The following is a 25,851-nucleotide window of genomic DNA, read 5'->3' as shown; positions in this document are numbered from 1 at the left end:
CACTAAAAACAAACTGCCTCCCAGTAAGAAAGTTCTGAGGAAGCTTTTAAGGCCTCTTGTTTTCAGAAAGCTTGAATTTCACATTTCTAAAGAATATGAGCAGCTAGGTTATTATTTTATATTAAATATTGTGATCACTAGATTGTTTATTACTTGTCAGGTGGAAAATGTAATGAAAGACATGTAAATAATGGAATGACTAATTCCCCCCCAAACATAAAATGAAAATAAAATATAGAGAATCTTTTTAAACAGAGCTGAAATGATCCAAAGTGCCCGTTGTGCGCAGAGCGCTGCCTCTGGAGTATGAGAAGAGAACCCAGCTGGCAGCTGCTGCACATTTTCACATACTTGTCACCCACTTCTCACTCTCTTATTTCTTCCTTTGGAAAGTGCTCCTGCTTGCAGGCTACATCTACCAGCAGATGGAGATCTAGGAAGAAAACAGAAATACTGAGTCACCATTAGTCTTTGTATACATCTCATTGGGCAGCATACACAGAAATTGCACTTCTATCAGTTTATATAAAATATGGCCTGGAAGGCAGATTACCAGCATTTGCAGCCCACTGTTTAAGAATAGGGATTACTCTAATCTTGTGTAATTTTAAATATAAAAATTCTGTGCACACTTTCATTTATCCATAAAAGGGGCAATTGCCTCAAAGTTTGCAATGACCAGTGCCAAGATTCTAGAGAAAACTCATGGTGTCACAGACAAGACAAACAACAGTCTCTTTTGTTAAAAATAATCCTGATCCATGGCAAAATGAAGATACTTCCAACATATGACCAGATCAAAATGTGGAATTTAGCATCTTGTAGGTCAAAAACATGAACAAGTCACCTTGTAAACTGACAGTACTACCAGTGCAAACATGACCCATTTGGATTTTAATCTCTAACCAGAAACATAGGAGATATTCAAGAGGCCAGGGCCAGGGCCTGTCCTCTTTGTAAGCGATCTTTGTGACCTACTAGACGTGCTAGATGAACACTAAAATGATTCTTATCTAGAAGGTGCATGAAATACTTCAAATAAACACAAAGGTAGCATGGGAGTCCTTGCCTGAATGAAGATGTGCCCTCAACAATTGTACTTACAAATCTATTCACCTAGTAGTAAATGAGAGGGCATGCATTCTGACACAACTGTAGTAGCAAGGGAGTGAGCGTTAAGTATTTAAGGTAGCTTGCAGGTTGATAATGATGAAAGATTGATCTGAGACAGTAGCATCTCAAAATTATGTCTGTCTTCCTGTGGCAAAAAAAAATAGAGAAAATTGCCGGATTATTTGAAGCAAAAGTCCATTTTATTCACAAAAATATATATGGACAACCATTTAGGAAAAGAATTTTTCCTTTATACATCAGCATGCCTAAAATGCTTAAATCCATAAGTAAAACAGTCTACCTGCTCCATTCCAAGATCACAACTTCCAGAAAGAGTCCAAATAATCTCTCTAGTCAGAATGTGGTCCTTCTTATCTGCTCTTTTAGATGACAACACAAAGAATAAAGGTATTAGCTTCAGTACAGCTGTATTCTCTAGCTGAGTGTGCCTATGGAGAAAGTTGCAGAGGAGCTGAAAAGGGATAGCTGAAAAATTTATAGAGTTTCTATCAGTCATTTGTAAAGTCCGAAAGGATTCCTGTCGCAGGTGTGGATGCTGCCAACATAAACACACAGGTTAATTCTGAAAATCCCATTTTAAAGATGATCATGACTGGAAAGTAGTGGAGAAAGAAGCATTCCTCAGCATCTTCAAATTGCGCTAAGAAATACCCTGGGACTGAAAAAAAAGCAGTCCCTGAAAGGTGTGAACTATTCCTCACACCTCAGTGTGATAACCAATCCATGAATTAAAGTGCCATATACAACTTTACTTAAGAAAAAGAGTAGGAAGGGAATGACATAGACTATTCAGAATGACACATTTTAGTGCTAAATTTAGTGCTGAATTAAGCTCTGGATCCTCTGTTGCATTCTCTGACTTTCTGAGGAAGGGACCAGCAAGTATTTCTTCTTTTCCTGCTGCTACCAAAGGAAATGGGGTCCTTCTGCCAATCTGTAAGGCCCATAAAATGAGTGAAAATATGGTTAAAGCAGACACATTCTAAAAGGTGATCCTGCACAAACAAGAAACTTGTACTGCAACATATGTGGGTCATATATTTCGGTCATGTTGATTACTGAAGATAACTTTTCAGGCCATTTTCTTTTGCAAACTAGATATTCTATTCAGAATAGAAGCCACTTGCTCCATGTTCACTGGAGCATTTCTTCCATATCTTCAAGTTGCATTTAGTTATAGCTCCAAAAATCTCTTGTGAAAGGCATCTTTGAAGAGGAAATGGGTGGTTATAGACTGGACTGGGATGGGTTATCATTCACAACTGAATCCAAGGTCCACTGGCCTAAAGTTATTTTTCTTTATGCTTTCAGCAAAGACAAAGGATAAGTTGAAGGCATATTACTTAACTTTACACCAGAACTGTTGTCTTAAAGGAAGAACTTGTAAAATGTTGAGTGATATAGGAAGACTAAGATAGTTCTGAGACTATGAAGTACCTCAGTTCCCTCCAAATGAAAGTCTCAAATAACTGTACTGAGCTGTCAGAGAATGTTTATGATCATGGATGTAACGATTTATAACCAATTAAAATGACTCACAGCCATTGCAGATGATGTGGTCTTTGTAATTTTACTTATGGGACTGAAGGTGCCTGTAAGTTCAGTTTTTGAGTAGCCTTTTTATTACAAGAGTCCTTGATTCTGCCTGCTGCTTACCACATTAAGACAGATGCCAGACTGTCCAAAAATTACACTTAAAGTAGAATGATTCTTCATCTGTAGTTTTCTTTAGAAGCTTGTGTACTGTTTTAATTTTGTGAAGTAGAAGAGGTATAGGTAAAAGTCTTGTTAGAGGATAGGAAGTTATCATTTTGAAGAGACAGCTAGTCTGAGAGGTTTGCTGAATATTCTTTGCCTTGTTAAAGCGGAGGCTAAGAAAGCTGTGAGACAGAAAATGGTTGTAGCCATTTCCTTGCATATGATATATTCAGCAAAACTTCCCAAGATATTGATTCATACCAATAATACAGCACTAGGAGACTGGCATGCCAAGAGCTGGTAAGAGCACTGTGGAGGCACGAAGTCAAAAGATGACTAAGACAAAGGTCTTTACCTCTTTTGTGTCTAAAGTGCATGGTAAGGAATTTGTCTCTTGGACTTCTTCCTGAGATGATGAGGTTTGAGGCAGCAGCAGGAGAAGGAAGGAAAATAATTTCAACTAACGTAGAAATTCTGAGATGAAGAAACAAGGGCTACATTAGGCTAATAAACCTTTAATGATCACACAACATCAACATAAACAATGGAAATCAAACATAACCATTGATTCTGTACGATTCTAGATCTCCAAGTATAGCCAAAATTAAAGTCAAGTACTACTGTAGGTGCGTAGTGATCTTAGAAAAGGTTCTAAGGTATCTCAGGTCAGGCACCTAATATAAGTAGCAAATTCTCAAAAATGTCATTTAGTATTTGCTCTGACACACTAATTGCAAGGACAATCAAATTATAGACAAACAAATTTCTAAAGCCTGCTCAAGAAAAGACTATGACTTTGAGAGACTGAATTTAAATCACGCAATAGTCAAAAAAAAAAAAAAAAAAAAAAAAAGAGAGAGAGAGAGAGAGAGAGAGAGAGAATGAATCTGGAAGTATTATTTCCATTACAGTTCCTCCAGTAAACAGTACAGCAATAGTACAGGGTTTTTTTTAAAAGCAATTCTTTACCGTAAACATAGCCATACCAACATTATGCAGGGAACACTTTTATTTGCATGTACTGAAATGCAGCTTAAGGCTGCATTTGACATTATGAAGTTTAAGGCACCTACCTTCGCTGACTATGTTGGGGAACTTTGTGTAAAGAGGCTCCTTCTCTAGTAAAAAGGGAGAAAGACATCTCCAAAAGGTACTTCAGAGCAGGAACTGAATGACCCTCACTCACAACTGATTAATGAGGGAGCTGAAAAAAGACTAGGCTCTTTAACAAGCCAGCTAAATTAACACTAAATGTGAGAAAAGTAACACCATTACTGACACTTTGCTACCAGTAAAAATTCATATCAAAATGATAAATAGAAAATTCCATGTCTTTAAAAAAAGAAAAAAAGATTGTCAGTCTGATCACAAATAAAACTTGAAAAACAGAATTATATGAGATTAAACAAGAAATTCACCTTTCTAGAAAGAACAAAAACAACGTTACCATTATCAGTTCCAAAACAAAAAAGAGGGCTCTTCACACACTGTATAATTACCTATCTAATTACATTAATTTGCATAGGATGCATGCACTATGGATGCTAAGTGTATATGGCTTCCAGAAGTGACTAGACAAATTCATGGAAGAAAATTCTATTGTAATCTAATAGGTACAAAAATGGTGAAGATACTGTTGGAGATTGGACACTGGGGTAAAGACACTTTTCATCTGATCCTGTTCGGCAGGATGTTCTTAAAGATGTAAACTAGAATTTAGCTGAGAAAGTTGGTTAAGCATGTACTTTTTTGATTTGAAGAAAACAATTTCATTGATTTATGATGATGCAGAGGTGTGTTGGCAGATGTGGGAGGAAATCCTGGGGATTGCATTTTGAGGAGGCAACAAATGTCTCCCTTATCACAGGATAGTTGCTAAAGTCAAAGAAATCTAGTCCAGTTCTTCAAAGAAAAATAATGCTTTCTCCAGAACACAGGTTGTGACACTTGCCTCATTTGTATAGAGGGTTATGGCCTTGATTTTGGTCTAGAATTGCTTCCAGTCACAGGATTGACTTTTACTTCCATCTTCATTGCAATGGCCTTTTTACCACATTGCATTGGCTCTTGTTGTATGCTATTTAGAACTTGTCATCACTATGTAACAAGAAGGTGAATAATGTCAGAGCCCTGATGGAACAGATAGAACAAAAAAGTCTTTTCTCTAGTAGGTTGTATATCAAAGTGCAGGCTCGGAAAACTTGCAAATAGGTGCACAAAGAGTAAAAGGACAGGACTCAATCACATTTAGCGAATAACATTTTAAGAAGTATCTGAAAATTTGTTGTCATGCACCATTCTAGCTCAGAAAGATTAAGGAAGAAATTGTTTCCAAAGACTCACGGAGGAAAGGAGGCGCTGACAGACTAACATAGTCAGGACAACAGAGGTCAGCTTTATATTGAAACCTACCTTTTTCAGGCTCAAGTTGAAATGCTGGCTATGCCAGCTTCAGGCCTTGTATCACATGGCACATTTATTTTGAGCCAACTTGAGTGTGACCATATTTGGCTCAGGTGTGCTGTCTGTCTCTAAACTTTATACATACACCAACCCTAAGTGGCACAATGGCAGAAATGCAGACCTGGATGACTATCTCATTTCCCCCAGAACTGACTTTCTGCTAGTTATTCCTGACAAATAGCGGTACTTCATTTCTGTGGAACAACCTCATGGAAATGCTTTCCAAAATGTTGCTGTACATAACTTCACAATTGACATACTAAGCAAATGCTTTGCTGTAGATAGGAAAACCGAGTTATTTTGCTTACTGTCCACAGTAACAAGAAGAAACTGAACTAGAATTCTCAATTCTATATTTTAAATAAAAGCCTGTCATCTTTCAAGATAGCATCCAACCTCTCTCAACTTCCTGGCAGAAAAATCTTATTCCTTATTCAAACGTTTGAAACTGATGGGCATATGAGCTGCCTTATTAAGTAACATCGTTAGCTGGAATATACACCCTGCCCTCTAAAGTGAGCAACAGCTCTTCAAGCTTTATATTCAGGCTTTTATTTTTTGATGATCAGCAGTGAGGGAATTAGCTTCCTACATGACTTTCAGGCCACACCAACTTTTTTCCTCTAGAATGAATCCAAAGAACTCTTTGTATCCTGTGATGTTTCTCTAATCTCTAGACCCTCAGGTTTTCCCTTAGTTACTAGCTTTTGTGAATTGTTCAGCCTCAGATGTCCTGCTACTTGGGGTTTTTTTTCGTGTATTTCAGCATATGTACTGCCAGTCTAGTACCAAATTTATTTAATGATATGTAACAAAAAATTGGCCTTCTTTGCTTCCTTCATCAAATTGATATTCCTTTTTTGGTACTTCAAACAGTTACCTGTTACTCAATCCTTTCTTCATAGCACTGTCATGCTCCAGCATACATATCTATGGACTTCATGTCAATACTGTAACATCCAGGTTTCTGACATAACCTCCAAAATTTCAGATTTACTGATACAATTTATTCCCTTTTTCACATAAGAGTAATTCGTGTAAACATTTCTATACAAGCCTATCTGTAAGTACACTAACAAGTTGTACAAGAATATTATTTTAACTAAAGGCATGCTGAAATACTTAAAATGCAGACAAGGATTTAAACTGCTTTCACTCCCCTTTTCTGTATCGATCCACTTCCATATAGCCGGTCTGGGTAAAATCTAGAAGAACTTGGAATATTTTCTTACCAGGAGACTTGCCCTTCTGTGAATTGCTTCTTCTCTCCCTGCATCTAGCTTGTACAGATAAAACTGTGTCTTTTACAGATTTGTTCACAGGTCCAGTTCCTGAAGTGAGGAATCCTAACCGTTCTGAAGAGACCACTGTGTCTGACATATCGGATGGACATTTAACATTAGGATCCATCTTAAAAACAAAACAAAACAAAGAAAACCAAAGACTACTCAATACTTTCTCATAATCACTTTAGGAAACTAAATGATAACTATTTTTCTCCACTCCAAAGGATATTAACAAATGTTAAACATTACCTAGATGGTTTATGTAATAGTTTGTTCAATTTCATAAGTATTATAAACTTAGAATTATGGCTGCCAAATTGTAACTCAAGCCCTTACAAAATATCACATTAAGCAAATTATGAAATCAGAAAATCAGAATATACAGAGTTAGATATATGTCCTCACAGTCTGAACTTTTTCCTCAGTCATCAAAATAGCTAAGAGAAAATTAACTACAACAATTCCAGCTGCATTCATTGTTACTAACACCTGTATTAGTAAATGACAGGTTTAGCTGAAACAACTTGACAGAACTGCGTGATACAAAACTACGAATGCAAGCTGTATATTTCTGGTGGGAGATGTCATACATCTCACTGTTAAGACATTAATTTTTTATGTGGTTCCTTGCTTTCTGGAGCCCTCTGCTGCTGTTCCATACATATGTTGCAGGCAACCATTTATTGAACTTGCATATTTCCTTAATTATGTAGTGAAAATTTGTGATTGCTTTTAGTTTCTTTTCAAAAAATAGAGCATGCATCTGCTACCTTAAAAAGTAACATTTAGAACGCCCATCACTACAAGGATTGGCCAGACAGCATGCGAAAGGGGACCTTTATCTGAAATGAGGAGTTTCTGATTAGCCATCAAAAAAAAGCAGCTTTAGTATTGAAAAACTGAAAATGAAAAAATTATCCAAATAAAATACAACATTAAAGCACATTCTATTCCTAAACCTAACCACATGAGAGATTTACAACTTTGTCTTTGGAGTAGACCAGAGTACAGGAAAACAAACTATAATTACAGCTTGTCAGATGACACAAAATATAAACAGAAGAAAGTGTTTTGTATTATTAAAATTTTAAAAGAATTATACCTTCCATGGAAAATAAACATTTATTTAACAATTGTTTAGTCAATAACTGCAGTGTTAATCAAACAATCTGACCATCTAAGTTGTAAACAAAAACCTTTGCCTTTAGTGGCAATTCTTCAAATACTCTTTTTTAATGAAGAGTAAAGATAGGATGTTATAATCTAAGAAAGCTTCTGCTTCATCATGACGAATACATCTGCATGACGTATTTATTTTTTTTCCCAGCTAAATGAATGGCATGATTTGGCCATTACATGTTTACATAGTCATTAACGCAGGATATTTTTCCTTTTTATTCTCCCTTCATCTCACTTTCCCAAACAAACCCTTCACTCACTGTGCGTTAAAAGTCCAGTTAAAGAACTCTTTAGCTCATAAGTATGCATGAATCTTAAAAAGTTTTCAGAGTTATCAGTCTAGATGCTAGCAGTACTATGGAATATAACAAGCTCAAAAAATATTTAGTGCTGCTTTACTTCAGTATCTCCTGTTATCCCTTACCTGCTGTCCATTGAATGGCTGATCTTCCTGAACAAATATTACTGAAGATTGATTTGGGGAATGATCCAGTCGTTCTTTCAGTTTTGCATGTGCTTCCTGTGTGGCCACAGATTCTTGCACTATTTGAGCAGCAGCACTTTCTACAGACTCAGTGGTATGGATAGCGTAAAGAAAATCAGAAGGCTGTGACAGCGAACAAGTTATTGCTTGATCTGTTCCCATCACAAACGATGTAATGTCTGTACCTACAGGTGTAAGAGGCTCCAATCGGCTAGTCTCGGTTGAAGAAGGTGGATCACCATTCTCAGTATTAACCAGCAGTTGTTGACCTCTGTTAGACTGAGGGGTTGAACACTGGTTCTCCACAGGTTCCACCTTTACCATTTCAACTTTGGGTGATGAATGCATTTCATCAACAATCTGAAACACAGCTTCAAGATTTACTTCTGTCTTCTTGTTTTCATCAGAGGTATTACATGGCCAGTTAGAGGGCAGAAATTCAACTGTGTAAGATGACTGCATTGGAGCGTTCTGGAGAAACAAAATACAGTGTACTTTAATATGAAAAGGTTACAATGGCAGCATGCATACTGATGACTCTGTAAGTAAATCTCGGCATTCAATTCAAGTGCTCGTATATTCAAATGCTTGTCTGTTATTTTCAGCTAAATCAGCAGGTTTAACAAAAACAGGCTACTTCCCCTTTGTCTTGCTTTTCATCAATAATCTGACTCACTGCAAGTCCACTTTCTTCTATTCACTGACTATCCTGGAGAGAAAGGAAGATTACCTATCAGTAGCTAGATACTCTTTCAGATATGTCATTTGCATGCTCTTTACCCAAGTATTCAAACCAGAGACTTCTAGTCTTAGTAAGATGTGTGGGGGTGCATTAGATCCAGCTCCTTCACATGCCACATATGTGATAGAAAATGACAGAGCACATGTACCTGCCTTCAATTCTTCTAAAACCCAAGCATTCCTGTTAAAACAGAAGAACATAAACCATAAGGTTTTTGAGCAAGAGAAAAAGGCATGTATGTTGTAAACATGCATATGGACAACATGATTTGAGAAATACCCAGTTACTTACCAATACCATCTTTTTTTTCTTCAAGTGATTGCCATACATTCATTCACACAATGAGTGATTCCCAGGGATGCTCCAGTCCCAGAATGAAGGAAAGTTCAGATGCCTACAAAAACAAATACTGTAGTACTGCCCTATCTACCACGGCCTCCCATCAAAGCACAGTGTCCAACAAACGTATGACTAGAAGTCTGCGCAGATTTATGTTAAAGCCCGATAGATCTTCAGGTCAGAAGTGCCTCTTAGAGAATGTGTAGAGGCTGCCTTTGCCCTCAAAGAATGAGTCTGAACACTATAAAATACTTCATTTTAATGATACCACAACATGTCAGGACACAGTCAGCAATCTGATGAATTTTTTTTTAGTAGAATTCATATAAATCAAAGATCCTATAAAGCAGAAAGAAAACAATGAAGAGTCTTCCAAAAGCAGCAAAATCCTACCAAAATGAAATGATAAATCACATTTTAGCAGCACCAGCACTGGTTGGTGTTATTTCTTCCAGAGCTGACTCAGATTTAAAAGACACTGAAAGGGTAATTTCTTCTGACAAATAGAAGTTATATAATGATGTTGAACTCGGATGAGTCTGAAATACAATCTTATTTTGATAAAGACCCAGTGTGAAGATTTAGTCACTAGTACCTGACTGTTCCCAGACCTTCTAGCCGAGGTAATTGCTAATAGAAAGCCACTTTCACCTGTGAATAAATTAGAGAACAGGAAGCCACAGGATCACCTACTAGGAAAGATATCTCAGGTCAAAGGCCATTGAAAGACTTGGTTTCTCAGCAGCAGTGAGACCATCAGAGGTCTCTGAGAGAAATATCACAGAGGTGAGAGGATATTGAGATTTCTTCTTTTGGTGTCTGCAGATAACCATAAACTTTTAGGGGAGACAAAAATAAAAAAAGGGAGAAGATTAATCTTGAATTGTAGAAACTTACATTAGGTCAGGCAAAATCTCTTCATTAAAAGCAAGCCATGTTAATATGTTTTAGGATACAGGTTTAAACTCAGCTACTTCCATTTAATTTTTTTTCCAACTATGCTTTTTTAATGCTTAAAAAAGGGTGTTTCATTTTTGCTGCATTAATTTCTTACTGTCTTACATTGCTAAGACTTTAAGAAAGATCTGGTTACCCAAGGATGAAAATAATTCCTGATAGATGATTAAAAAAAAAAAAAAAAAAGAAAAAGCAGCTTCTCCTATCCCTTCCTAGCAGACCTCATGTTGAAGCTGTTACAACACTGCCTGAGAATATCATCTTCTTGGATACAATATGCAATCTAGTATGCCTTTCCAGTAGGCCAAAGTGCCTCCATAAAGACACAAATCTTTTTAGTTTATCTAGAGAACATATTACAGACAAGGCTGACCGGAGGCAGCAATGAAACAGAAAGAAAAGTGATAAAGACTGAGAAAATAGGAATCAAAGAACTAAGTTGCTGTCTATCTGAGCTCAGGAGGAAAAATGGTCTGATTCAGTGAAAGGGAAGATGGGCACTTTGCTCGTTATAAGACACGCACAGGGGTAAACACCAGCGCACCTCTACAGGGACTGCTAGTATTAAAATTGCTAGGGCAATTGCTCAGTAGTCATCCAGGATCAATTTCATTTTTAAATAATATGGCTGACTGTCATTCTTATGTTGTTTGCTTTTATTGGTAATAAGACTGCTTTTAATGTCAGGGAAGTTTCCTGTCTTTTTTCTTCATTCATGTTTATCACTTCTATTACCACTTACTTCTGTTCTACAGGAAAATTCGGGCAGTTAATAAAGCACAAACAGCAACAATCAAACAGCAAGGCTGTTAACAAAGAAAAAAAAATAAATACCTATATGGAGCCTGAGTTCATGGCTATGATAAAGGAGCAGTGAAAAATTGTACTAGTAGTTGTGATCTGCCAAAACAGCTGTTGCAGGAGATAGCCAGATTTTCCTTTCCAAAGACTTATTTCCATCAGAGGATACTAACTCATCACATTGATGCACACCCCACTCCCCTGCAGAACCAAATGAAAAAAAGAATATGAAGCTATACTTGAGCTCCCAGTTTTGTAACCAATAATGGGGAAAGAGGGTAACGTAGATTTATGAAGCTGAAGATTGTTTTAGAAACTTCAGGAGTGGTGTACTCTATTCAGCTGCTATGTCTGAGTATCACCATACAAATTCTCTTGCAGTTAGGTGTTGTAATTCTCTGCAGCTTGTCTTGGGAAGTCATTGTAGGCACAGATGTTTCTTACTGGCCTTATCTGCCATGTCCCAGTCAGAATCACCCAACAGTCTGAGCAGCTAAGGAAGCCAGCAGCTGGCTTCCCAGCCACAAGAAACTGAAGCCTGGGTCCTAATGTCTCCTGAAAGACTCAGTAAGGACTGGCACAAGGCTAGACTTTCTTGGACAACAATTCTTGGTTTTCCTTATGAAATGACAAAGTATTGTCTAGAACCAACTGATACAGGGCTGATGTTTAACATGCTAACTGATAGTGTGCTAGTAGGGTTCCTCTCTTCTGGATGGGTCCATTCACTTGTTTACTAACTTTGGCAGTTTTGTATAGACTATACCAGTGGTATCTAACAGGCCACAATGTGATGAAATAGCCTAAAACCTTGCAAGCCATCCTTTAATTTTGCATCAAATTGCAGCAGCTGGTAGAAGATATGAGTGGAATGATGTAATATGCAAGTTCTATTTTTCATGAAGCTTAAAGGATGAAAATGATTATTCAGCCTGGGGTGATTTCCTCCATTGGTATTACCGCTTTTTAGGATCTGTGTGTGTGGTGACTGATGATCAACACAAAAGTAGGAGACAATGGTCAGTAGTGTAGCTGGCCATAGCCCTCAGCAGAAGTGTGGAGAAGTACTTACACTAAAGCCCAGAAAAGATAAATTGACTGTTCTCCACAACTCAGTGAGCTCTTCAGACAAACTGCTGGCTTCTGTACTATCTGTATATCTCCTGTCACCATGCCCCAGGAAAGATGATCTATGCTGCACCAAGAGACTCAAGAATCTTGAGAACCCTTATTGATCCATTCTGTATATTTGCATCATCCTGCTCAGAGATCTTCAATTACTAATCTGATAGAACTGACTGACATCACTGCTTACTTTAGAGCTGTTGACACAGAGACCTCCTAGGGGTCTCTTGTCAAGACGCACCGATAGCTTTTAATTGCAATTCCCTTGTTAGAGCTGTATCTGATTATCCACCGCTAAGTGACCTAAATCATCTTTGATTCCATACGCTGCCCATGGACTTGCTTCTCCAAAGTATTCATTTTTACTAGATGCTTTGGACAGTGTATTTAAATTATCTCAGCTACTCTAGCACTATTGCTTTCAATCTAACCCTGATAACATCCCTGACTACTCCCCTTCAATGATTTGCTATCCCTATCATTGATCTAAGCCTTCTGAGATCAGAAAATACTTGATTCTGACTTCTGATCACCTGCCCACATTTTGATGATAATAAAAAAAAAATTTTTACACAATCTCATGATTACAGTGAGAGGACAAAGATGCACTGTGTGAAACTACATTTTATAGTATCCAGGGGATGATAGGACAGTGACTATTTATATCGTTCTATCAGCACATTATCCTGGTCACAGCCTGGTCATCCTGGATAAATCTATATAGAAGATCTTGAGCAAATGACAAAGGTTGATATTTGCAAGACAGGGAACTGGGTAAGCAATGTCAGGCAAGTCAACCCTTTTTCAATACACAGGCATAACTTGCTCTGTTTGTCATCTATGAGGAGGAATGTATATGCATTACACTGTAACACAAAAGGAAGCCCTTGCAATTCAACTTCAAACTTGTCAATATTTGATAAACTTGACCCTCCAAACCAGGGACATTTCCACTGGCATTATATAAAGTATTTGCAGTAAGTACTGTGGCTATTTTTGATAGGATATCTCTGAGGTGGAGCCAACTCCAAAAGTCATCTGCGCTTTTCTCATTCATCAGATGAGCCTCAGGACTGCAGAAAGCTGTCTGGGACAAAAAGTGGAGCTGTCTCCCAGTATCTTCATAATATCAAAACAACTCATTTTGTCCAGGTAAGGACACTTTTTAAAGTTAAGCTTAGACTCATTCACTAAAACAAATTCTGGTGAAGTCAACACTCCACTGATGAGGACCATCCACTGTGATGCTAACCTGAAAACTAAAATCACAAAACTACCCTTTTAATACTCCACAGTTCTTGGAAATATATATTATAAGCACATTATTTTCAACTTGAACTCAAGTTCCTCAATTTCAAAATTCACCCCAGTAGTTCATAAACCTAGCCTTCATTCATATAGTTCCCTCTACTTTCACCTGATTTCAGTATGCTACACTCACCTGGAAAAAGTTGCAGTGGGTGTAGGCTGAGGCTGTAGGACTAGCACAGCCAGACAGAGGATCTATGTGGGTAGTTGGTGAGCAACACTGCAGTACAGCTAGAAAGAATCCAAACACAGTTATCAGACTTCTGGAACTTGTTTGGTGTACAGACTTCTACTGCTTTCTTTGACTAAAAATTTTAATAATCATATTGTAATACATTTCTGGAATTTAATTTATTACCTCCCAAATGAACTGAAGGTTAATTTCTTCATATTAAGAATATTTATTCATTCATTCATATATATATATATTATATATATATATATATATATATATATGATCTAAAATAGATATGGACACACTTAGAAACTTCATAATCACAACCTTCTGTGTATTAACCTTTTCATGTAACACCTTTTTGAACGAGTTTAGCGGGAAGACGACCTTAAAATGTTGCCTGACTTTTTCATCAGAACGTAACACCGGAAGCTGATTCCCATGGAAAGAGCTTAGAAATCCATACGCACACATTGAAATTAAAGAGTGATTTTATTTTGAACTCCAACTTTGTAGATGAGGCAGTGTTCTGCAGATATTATTTTTGGTGACAATCAAAGATACTTAACTTAAAGGTAAAAACATTCGTGAGACAGATTATCTTCAAAAATGGTCTTCATTCTAAGAGAGATTATTCTTTGATGAAATCATAGCTAAGCCCAGTGTTCACAACAGAGGATTATCTCACAAGCCAGAGAGTAATAAGCATAACTTGAAGTGGCAAACATAAGAAGGAAGCCAATTTCAGAGAATTACAACACATCAGCCATAGTCACAAAAGGAGATTCAATCTATATCCAGAAAACTTTTGAATAATGCAGTACTGAAGAAAGCATTGCAAATAGCCACATCAAAAGCAAGAGATGTTCAAGCCATTTCTGTAGAGCATGTCTACTGATAGGTGGTGTTATCAAAGAAGGTGTCAATTCATTCTGAACACCTTAAGTCTTCAAACTGAATCAAGATTCAATAGATATAGCTGCTTCAATCACATGTGTTCATCCTATAATGTTAATTGGAGAAAAGAAATTTCTAAGCTCTTTTGTCCGTAGTATAGTAATCACATTCAGAGGAAATAATCAGCTAAAGCTCATTATGTCATCGGCTATTATGAAATACCTGACAGTGAGCATGATTCTCATTTGAATACTGAGCAGATAGGGATGAACGGTACCTTCTGGAATAAGTGAATATTTACTAAGTTTTAAAAAAAAAAAAAAAAAAAAAAAGAGAGAGAGAGAGAGAGAGAGAGAGAGATACAGACCTTTTCATCAAGCAAGTATACCTCAGAAGAGATTTGATTTCTGCCATGGATGGACAATTTCTCACACTCTTTAGGACACAATATGTTGAAAATGAATACTGCTTTATGAAAATGGAATTGCTGTCAGCTGGATTATAACCAACACAGAAATTAACACTTACAAACAAGCAGAGATCAATGAACAACATAGTTCAAAGACCAGGAAAGGACTGAACATTCTGCAGCACAAATATTCTTGCACATGACCGTATTTCAAATATACTGAAAATACATTTGGATCTCAAAAGATATTGCAAAGTACTCAAGCAAAGAAGTCAATACTAAAAGGAATTTATTTAAAAGCATGTTAACAAAAATATTTATAAGTACAAGTTAGAAATCCTGGCAGCTGAACAAGAAAAAATAGAAGTATAATACAATATAGAATTGCTGGACAATGGATAAATAATATCTGATCAGGGAGGCAATGAATATATGGATAAAGTTAACCTTGTTGATGTATAATATTTGGATTTCCAACAAGCTTTTGACAAAGTTTTCATCCAAAATTAAGCAAATTCAGCAACACCATAAGAGGGAAAGTTATTCATTTAAAAAATAATCTGTCTTAGAGATAGGGCACAGAAGACAGAAATAAGTAGTCAGTTTTCACAACAGACTGAGGTCACCAATGGAGCTCCCAAAGCATCTGTACTGGGACTCATGCTGTTCATCATTTTAATAAGTTACTTTAAAAAGGGGGATGAGCGAGCTGTGAGGTAATGTTTGCTGATAACACCAGGTTATTCAGAGTAGAAAAGAGCAGTCAGCTATGAAGACCTGGAAAAAACCTTATAGGATTGAGTGGTTAGGTTAAAACAACAACAACAACAAAAAAGCACAAAAAAACCCACCCAGCACATTAAGTATGATGTAGATAAAGCTCTGCATGTAAGAAAAATAAATTGATTTCACATATTAAATGATAGGTTCTTAACTGGCCATCAGTAATCAGGAACTGGATCTTTGTACTAAAGTAAATAGTTCCAGGAAGACATCAGTTTAACACTCAGCAGCTGTCAGAAAGACCTCCCCCAAAACCGTGAACACAGCAATCGGATTGTTGGGAACTAGTATAAAAGTACAAATCCATGGTTTATCCACACCTTGACTATCCTGTATATTTTTTGGACTCTACATCTCAGAAGACTATAAGAATAACAGAATTGTAAAAGGTTACAAGAAGGGCAATATGGATAATCAAAGCTATACAACATTTTCTTGAAGGAACAGCTAAGTGGGCTAGGACTCTTCAATGTAGAAGAAAATACAACTAAGGCAAATATGACAGAAGTCTTTAAAGTTATGAAGAGTGTAGTGAGGGGGTTATGGATAGAAAGAAGTTTACAAACACACATACAAAATAAGACAATTAATGAACACGCAGTAGGATCAAAAGAGGAAAAAAAAAAAGGAGAGTCTTTGCACAACATGCAATTAACCTATCGAATGAACTCCTTGTCACCGGATGTTCTATATGCAACATGTCCACGTTGTCTGGGAAAAACAGACAAGTTCATGGAAGTAAAATCCACTGAGGGCTATTAAATACAAAAAAAACCTCCTGTTAGGGCTCATTAACTCTCCAAGTCCAAACTGTAGTCGTATTTTGGAAAACCGTCAACCCACACTTGCTCTACTGTTGTACTCTTCTTTGAGCATTACTGTCAGAGGGAATGATAGATTTTTGGTTTGGCTGAGGCTAACATTCTTCAAAGCAGAGAACTGTTCATTAGAGAATTTTTCAGGTATTCATGAAGCCCTATTTTCTTGACACTGGCAAAATTAAATGGATTATATAAAAATAAAACAGGGAAATTTAGCTGGAGGGATCACAGAATATTAGCATCCCTAAAATCATTCTAAAGTCAGCTATCAATAATATTGATGAAATTAATTTGTTTTTGGGAGTTAATGATATTTACAAGATATTTGCCTATATATAATGATATTTACAAGAATCAGCCTAGTCATTAAAAGTCCTAAAAACTGAGGAATGATGTAATATCCGGCTTCTGGAAGACAAACAATAGAAGGTTCTAAGAGGCAACTAGGGATTCAGTATAAGCATTTAATTCAATAATAGAGCCACAGGTCACATATACAAAAATGTAGTCACCTGAACAGATCAAATCTCATCAAACTTTTGTCCAAGATTAGAAAAACAGATTGCAGAGAAACTGCATTAAAAATATTCTATGCAAATTTTGAGTCACTCTGTTAAGTAAACTCGAAACCATTGCAATAAAATGAAACTTCTTATGTAGTCTCAGGAGGAGGGAGATGTATATTATTTTGCCTACTCTCACTGTATAGAGAGCCCATAGACAGAAGTACAACAAACGAGTAATAATCTCTGTCGAAGACGTGAAGGATACAGCTATACCAATAAATTAAGATTCAGAACCATTCTCCAGGTCCCCAGCCCATGCCAACCCCTGAACTAAGCACAGGACTTTTGGGGAAGAGTGGTAACAGGCTGACAACAGTTGCCTGCTGATATAGGCAACCAGGATCTCTTAACCAGGAACTTGCCCTAGTGAAGTTTAATAAACTAGCATAGATGCAACCAGATATTCTTGTGTTCAGTCATGGTTTCAGCAAAGATGTATCTTGCCATATATACCGAGAAGTTGGAACTCAGATGTAAACAACAATCTAAGAACATCAAAAAAGTGCTGTGAGGCTAGTTCAACTATACAATTCCTGATCGACCTGTGTGCTTTTTATGGGCTGCCACATGTCACTCAAGCCCAAGAAAGCTGAAAGCCCCAGAATTTATACAGAAAGAGTACAATTAACAACAGACCTTTACCAAGGTTGAATAACCATGGTAATGTTCTCCAAAGATCTGCTGGAAATTGCAAAACCTCATATACCATCTCTATATATTTAAGACTGCAAGGGACATTAACAAATGTTATACTAACTCTGTGCCAAAATGAGTGAAACTAAAACTAAACAGCTTCTTCTATTCCACCACAGCATGAAGGACCTGGAGACCATTCTTTCAATGTGAACTTATGTCAGATCTGAAAATTATGTCTAAAGGAAGCTAATTACTCATCAGACCACTGGCTCAACAGTACTCAAAGCTGTTTAGGAATAAATGAAATGCAATTGTGCCTATTCCTGCCAGATCAATAAACCCGAATGGAACTGAGTAATGGACCTGAATACAAGAAATATGCAAGCTCCAGTCCTGTACCAAACAGAAGACTGATTAAAAAAGAGTATGATATCTAAGGTCTTTTCCATAAGGGAAAGTGGAAATGACAATATTGTTTGAAATATCTTAGACATTCAATCTCATTACTACTAGACTCAAATGTCCAGCAGCTGTCAAAACCAGTCATCTGCATTCTCTACACAGTTAATGAAAAAACAGATTCATCAGAAAGGGATTGTCTTCTAAAGGCATATGTCTGAGAAAGCTAGAATGACTCAACCTTTGGAGGTGTCTGTTTCTCTCCACTGACTATATGAGTAGTATAGATGACAAGCCCAGACGTATGCAAGTAGAGAAAACATTCAGATGAATCTTAGGCAAGATTAATCCTACTACTATTTTTATGAGAATATTAATAATACATCTAGACTGCTTTTCTCAAGGGAAAATATGGTACTATTTATGCTATGTTAAAACAATTTCTATATTTTTAGCTGCTTCTTTAAGAATCCAATTCTAACTGGCATGTATATGAATTTTAAGCTTTTCATACAAATAAATATATTTATTGTAAGAGAAGGTGTATCTTTTTGAATAAAATAACTACTCCTATCATTCACCAGAAAGGTTATTATATTTAAATGAACTTCACAGCCACGGATGTCTTCAAAAGGCATGATTATACCTGTCACGTCAGGTGGGACCAGTAACTGATGTTTACAACATAGTCTCATTGACTGATTTTTCATCATTAGGATTCTCATTACAATAAAGCTTCACTATATTTCTTTGATGCAATGCTACTACTGTTAAAGGTTTTGCAGATAGCTGAAAGCAAATAATTAACACAATTATCCTTAAATGCAAGCGGAAAAAGTATCCAGATTAGCATCTTCCATTCTATTGCCCTTCCAATGAGAATAATCACGAAGATCAAGAAAATCTTTTTGTCACTGAAATTAACAAACAAATATACATAAAGAGAACTCTTTTGATAAAATTCTACTTTAATTTAATGAGACTTAAAACTTATGTCCATTAGAAATGAAATGAAAAAAGTCAGTTGTAAGATTGAACACATTTTATGGTTAACTATCACTTTCCAAATAAGCTAATCTTATATAAAGTGTTCTGTGCTCTCAGTATGAAGAGAAGTAGACTTCTTCATGTGGACATAGGATGAAATAAGCATTCTGTTTTCCATATCTTAGAATATACAGAAAAAAGGATAACACATAGATTAAGAGATATGCAGAAACAGAAGTTAAAACATTGTAACCATCCTAACGCACTCTGAAAATGAAAAATTTATGATATTCTCTAGTGAAATGGCAAACTTTTCTTCTCAGAAACACTCACGAATTCATTGGACCTTCCAAAAGCCTCAGATTCCATAACTTTCCCTATTTGTGTTCGAACTATGCCTTAATCTTTGTATACAATATATTTTGATATATTTTCATGGGTTTTTGAAGGTTCTGCCTGTACCTTTTCCATATTGTTGCAAAGGAGAGGAAAAGATTCAACAACACAGCTGATTTCTCCTTTAAGCTTTTATAATTAGACTAGACTAGAGTCACACAATTTTAGAGATCTATACATTAATATCCAAATTAAGCTAGTCACCCCTCAACTCCTCTACAGCTAATATAGCAAAATAGGCATTTCCACTCATCCTAAGACGAAGTTCAAAACATGCTATATGAACTCTAGACATGTTCATTTCTCTCCTTCGATGACAGTCAAAGGACGAGCTCTGATGAAGACATCTAAAATTCAGTATGATGACCTCCAACCTATGCTTTGTAAAAATGATAGAAACATGAAGTAGAGACCATCTCCCACTCAAAGGATACTCTGCTCCCAGGAGGAGGCTTAATAATTTGCAACTTGCAGTGCAGCTGCTAGTTACCTCAGCAATCTCTGCAGGCAGCATAGGGCAAGGTAAATGTGGCAAAAGTCACCTGTCTCTCAACCTTTATGAGTGTCCACAGGAGATACATAACTCTCCAGAACCCTTCCTTGACAAAAAGTATGTTAAGGAGACTATAGTGACCACTGGTTGAAACACAGGCTAATATTCTCAGGAGAGCTGTTAGAAGATGAGCACAGGAGATGAGCACAGAACATGCATGCAGATTTCACTGTGTACAACTTGTTGCAGAAAGAGAGCAGCCACCACATTTAGGATTTCTAAAGAGGGACACATGACTCAGTGAGGGCGCAGCTGCCAAGGGAGGAACAGGCAGAAGATAAGAACAATAACTGAGTTTTAGTTCAAGGAAAAAGTCACTATGTTTTATATTTCAGAAGCTCAAGGAGGAAAAAAGAATTACAACATTTTTCCAATTCAAGGCAAGAAGAAAGAGCAGTACAATAATTTGCTTCTACAACTTTTCTTCAGGGAAGCATGGGAAATCACTTGTGCGAAGTGACACCGAAAATTTTAATAGAAAATTTTTAGATAAAATTAGAAAGTAGTCAAAACTTTCGTCACTCTCCCATTTTTTGTGTATTAAAAAATATAACAAAAAGAAGATAAGCAAGAAAATTATTTCTTAAGAATATACGAAGATAGTGGCACACGTTTTCAAGCAGAATGAAATATCCTGATTGGTAATTGTCTTTAAAAAGTTAACTTGGGCAAACATGAGATCAAGGACTTGTACATTTACTTTCAGCCAGTTTTCAGGACTTCAGCAGTATCCCCCTCACCCCTCAGTGTTCCTTAACTGGGAGGGAGAGGGGTGAAAGTTAGGCTAACATCAACTTGTTTTGGACAAATGTTTTCTTTCTCTCCCTTTAACCTCATCAGTGTGGCTTTCTGGAAAATCAGTAGTGGATATAGCATTTTCAAAATCAGGAGGGAGTACATGAATATCAAACACAAAATCTTTCTGCTGTAACATTCTCTCTTCCATTTAGACTTTATTCTATCTAATTCTCACTTGAAATATGCATATTCCAAAGAGCACTAGATAAAAATTAAGTATCACTTTTTATCCTTTTTCGAAAGACAAGTGGAAAAAAAAATTCCTACCTGTTGGATAGTAGGCTTGTGAGTACTGCACTGAGGATGTGTAGCTGCTGTATTTTGGAGGAGAAGTAGTCACTGTTTGAGACCCTTGCTGAACATGCATAGGGGAGGCACTGGGCTGGAGTGTGTATGTGACCTCTGTTGGAAACCTCTGGAGCACAGGAAAGGCAATCCCTTTATCTGAAAACGTTGCAGAAGCCTCCACATGCCCTGGAACCAACCCAAGAGAGTTCGGCCATGTTCTGGAAGGGACTGGAGTCCGATCTGAACCTTTTGAAGGCAAAGTGCTGTGGCTCTGGGATGAGGTTGATATATAGGAGTAGGGAGATAAACTGTCTCGATGATAAGATCGATGAAACTGTCCTACAGTCAGCGGTCCTGCATTGGTTACAAAATAAAGTAAAACAAGTGTTAATGAAAAGAGCTACAACAGGCAATAACAGGAGGAGCCAAGACTCTACAACATTATATGGGAAGACTATCTTTACTCCAATGCACTTAATCGAGAAACAGACTGCATTCTTCTCCACCAACAAAAAGTAACACCTGCAGTAGCATATTAGTATAATATTAATACAATGTTACCTATGTAGCATTTCATCGCCTTAAACAGTGCAAGTTATCAGTATTTATAAATATGCTATTAAGTCACAATGCATAATAAATCAGTAAACCAAACTAAAGTGATTTAGGAAGTGTTGTGTAAGTCAAACAACATGGGGAAAAACAAAAAAACAAACAAACCCAGGAAGTCATAAAGCAGGACTGTACCAAACTCCAAAGTGGAAAGCTCAAAGATAATTAAGGGAAAGACAATGTCAAAATCTTCAAAGTGCCTTTGAAATCCTAGCCCAAATGCTTTATGGCAAGTCATTTAATTTGAGAAAAAAAAATCCAAAGATAGAAATGTTTATTCCTAATTCTAAACAACAGAAAGAGAAGCAGGCAAGGATATAAAAGCAATTGTTTCCTTCCAACTCTCATTCTTGGTACTAGTTCTGTGTTCCCTAGCATGAAAGAATGGAACTGTAAATTAGCTGTGGAAGTAGACAGAATGACACATTACACATTACACTCAGCTTCTACTATGTATGTTATAGAGTGAGCTAGTATTAGTAATGAAGAGAACAAGTGTTAAGGTAACCTATAAAAGAAAAAATAATTAATTTATAATCAAGAGCTGGCAACAATGCTTATGGTTAATTGCATTTTTTTTAATAAGACTTTGGGTTTTACAACTTTATCTAACATTAAAAGTTTTGAATAGGTAGTTTCTATACCCAGATTCTGCCCTAAACTGATCTGGCATTTCTGCAAGAATAAGTCAGTCTGTTTTCAAGAAGGAGAACAAGTAAGAATGTTATGGTTTTAGTAATTCATTTGTAATTCATTATTGTATATGTTTTCAGAAGAACATCCTCTCACACACAGCTATGCTTTTATCAATATTAAGGTCCATTTGTCATTTTTATCATCCAAGTTTTTACAAGTAGTTCAACTTGTTGAGATTAAAATATCCCAAACAACTTTGCCATTTTGTTATTTCCTGGCTATTTTTTTTAATTCCTCTCTTAGTTTCCTCATTTAATCTGCTATTATTCCACGCAGTGATATCCACTCTTATACTATGACAGCTTGGTTTCTTTTAGAGTTGTGGTCAATGTTTCAAGCATGTCACCAAAACACCTATGCTCACCAAATTCCTAAAACAACTTCTGCATTTGTGACTTCTCCACAGTGTGTTATATATAGCCATGTATCCTGCTAATTATAGCCTGACTTCCAGGCAAACTCAATCAATACAAATAGTCCTGAAGGTTTTCTCCAGTCTGTAGTTCCCTAAACTCATTCTAAAGAACTTTTTAAGAAATTAGCCTCACATTTTCTTGTCACTCCTATGATGAGGACTACTTTAAGAACAAGGTCATGTATCCGCCATTATTCAGCAAATTCATATTAAATCCTTAAGGAAAAAAAATAAGCTAAGTAAATACCACTTGGCACTAAAAACATTATTAAGATCTAATATATAAGATTGTTTATTTCCTATTCAGTATTTTTACTATACATAAAAACAGAAAGTGAATAGAAGTATCAGAATTACTTTGTTTATATTTTACCTTATGGTATGTTGTTTATATTTTACCTATGGGTATGGAAATTAAAATTATTTCGTTTTAATACATAAACAAATTACCAGAAGATGTCAAGTTACTATGCACTCGTTGCTTCACAGGAATCGTCCATGGACATTTAACACAGTTAAATGGTGCAAGGCATTTGGAACAATCTGACACTTTGCAAATAAGAGCATTGTCAATTACCTCACATGTACAGCAGAGAAAAACATGTCCCAAAACAGTCATTATGGAACAGAGTGAACCGTATGTTGTCAGACTTGAGTGTTTATATATAACTCCTACATTTTCCCTGTTCATTCTATAGGTCTTTCTAGAACCCCAGGTTCTGGGAGCAAAAGCTCTCTAAAACTGCATCCATAAAAACAAAGCCAAGAAACTGAAAGGCTGAATTTTTCATAGGTTTTGCAGTAGCAATGGCCTGCATTATGGCTAGATAGACCAGATTTTGTAGCAGAAATCTCAAATAACTCAGCCTCAGAAAGGTTTAAACAAAATCTTAAATGTTTTCTGGCCTCAATAATGAAATAAATAAGCTCCTGCTCTTCTCAAATGTTTCATTTTTTTTCTTGGTATTACAAGTGTAATCCTACATGTACAACAGACAACATCAGTTGAATTAGACTACAGTTTCTGCAATGAAACAGTAACGAAGAATAAATTCATGATACCTTTGATCTGTTCTAAATAAGGGCTGATACTGCAAGAAGCAGTACTATCTGCCTCTCCCATTCTCCTAGTGACATAATTCCTATCAGTTTTCTTGCACTGGCTCTTACAGTACCAAAAACCATGTGGTATATTCACTTTGCCAGAGAGCCCACCATGAAAAGGCAGCTCAGTCCTCTCTTTGGATCATTGTGCTGAACCAATACAGTTGCTACATCTGCTGCAAGGAAATGGTAACACACAACCAAGGGAATAGAGTGGGACTACATCTTTGGCAGCAGTCCACAGTCAGATCAGACCAGAAGCATCATGAAACAAGATATTCACATCTTCTTTATATAGCATCAAATACATTTCTCATGTCTATGTGGAATTTATGAAATAACCCACTGAGAGCTCAGACTTGTCTCAGAAAACTATGATTCTCTAAAGGAGAGATAGAAAGAAATAAAACATGTTCCAAAGCTTTTAAACATACTAGTTCCACCCAGTTTTCACCTACTCATCCAACCCTATCTGAAAAACTACCTAGTTTGTAATTCTTTTTTGAGGGGAGACAACTGTCATAACTCTTACTACCAGATCTTTTCTCCCTGCCTGAACACTCCAGTTGCCACTTAACATGAGACATCATTTCACCAAGACCTAATGAAAACTTTGTGAGCATCCCTCCAGATGGGCAAGGAGGAATAATGTACCTCTGGCAGAGCTATGCTAGCTCCACAGAGATGGGATAAGTGTGTTCTTGCTGTAGTCCTACACCATGTGGAGAGTGGAATGCAGATGTGATTAAACCTACTGGTGCTTACTGGCAGGATAAGACCTACCCATAGGATGAACACCCTGTTTCCCACACGAGTTGGATTCCGTAGGCCTGCCAGCACGGCCAGGTAACCCTCTTCCCTCAGAGGGGGGCCGATTCCCACAGGGACACGCTACCCAGTGCTTATCAACCCCACGGCAGCCCAGCCCGGCCCGCCTCACCAGGCTTGTCGGCCTTGCCGGGCATCGAGGGCGGCGGCAGCAACGAGTCCCCATGCAGTGAAGTGCTGAGCAGCCGCTGGAAGCGATTGGGTGGGCGGCTGGCCACCTCCAGGCCGGCTGCCAGCTTCGCCTTGTTGGCGCTCGTGAGGCGCTTGAGGTGGACGAGGAGGTCGGGCCGGTCGCGGCGGAAGTGCGGGCTGTGGAAGTGGTGCAAGGGCCCGCCGCCGCCTGCCGCCGCGGGCCCGCCCGCCGGCCCCGGCACCACCTTGCGGAAGCCGTAGAGGTTGAGCTGGCGGATGAAGCTGGTGAAGTTGGTGGTCTTGAAGAGCTCGGTGGCGCCAGCCGCCGCCCCGTCGCCGCCCGGCCCCGCGCCGTGGGCCGGCGCTGCGCCCAGCAGCTCGGACTCGAAGAGCGGCTGGTCGATGAGGAGCCCCTCGCCGCGGGCGTCCCAGCGGATGGAGCGGAACCGCGGGCTGTTCACCAGCCGCCACAGCTTGGCAGGGAAGTTGTTGGGGTTGATGGGGGCGGCCAGCAGCGGCTCCTCCATGGCGACGGGCGGGGGCCGCCGCCGCCGCTCGCGCCCCAACGGCCGCCGCGCGAGGGCCTCCGCCGCCGCCGCCAATCAGCGCCGCCCGCCGGCCCGCGCGCCGCCCGGCCCGGGCCACCGCCGCCAATCAACGCCGCCCGCCGGCCCGCGCGCTGCCCGGCACATGCCGCCGCTCGCGACGCACTGCCCCCGGCCCCCCCAGCGCCGCCGCGGCTCCTCAGCGCCCCGCGGCAGCTCCCCTCCACAGCGACGCCCCTCAGCGCCGCGGCTCCTCAGCGCCCCGCGGCAGCTCCCCTCCACAGCGACGCCCCAC

The 25,851-nt window shown here is 38.1% G+C and overlaps 1 protein-coding gene across 1 annotated transcript; it reads right to left on the bottom strand.

The window, feature by feature from the left end:
- Positions 1-365: 365 nt before the first annotated feature.
- Positions 366-25,538, bottom strand: HSF5 (heat shock transcription factor 5). Its single transcript, XM_062592733.1, has 6 exons — positions 24,992-25,538; positions 21,204-21,578; positions 13,650-13,747; positions 8,185-8,715; positions 6,528-6,705; positions 366-433 (listed from the first exon to the last, which is right to left on the bottom strand). Exons 1-6 carry the CDS (start codon positions 25,536-25,538, stop codon positions 366-368), a joined length of 1,797 nt encoding a protein of 598 aa, XP_062448717.1.
- Positions 25,539-25,851: the final 313 nt, after the last annotated feature.

The sequence above is a fragment of the Rhea pennata genome, chromosome 20 (genome assembly GCF_028389875.1).
Source record: "Rhea pennata isolate bPtePen1 chromosome 20, bPtePen1.pri, whole genome shotgun sequence".
In the NCBI taxonomy this organism is placed as follows: Eukaryota; Metazoa; Chordata; class Aves; order Rheiformes; family Rheidae; genus Rhea; species Rhea pennata.
This window is presented reverse-complemented; position numbering and strand designations above follow the sequence as displayed.

Bases quoted from the DNA above. Each gene is read 5' to 3' on its own strand.
- HSF5 (XM_062592733.1), bottom strand. From the start codon at position 25,538: ATGGAGGAGCCGCTGCTGGCCGCCCCCATCAACCCCAACAACTTCCCT. The intron at 13,748-21,203 runs GTAGGAATTTTT...GATTCTTTCTAG, and splicing joins ACAAGCCTACTATCCAACAG to CTGTACTGCAGTGTTGCTCA. The intron at 6,706-8,184 runs GTAAGGGATAAC...TTTGTTTTTAAG, and splicing joins AGCCATTCAATGGACAGCAG to ATGGATCCTAATGTTAAATG.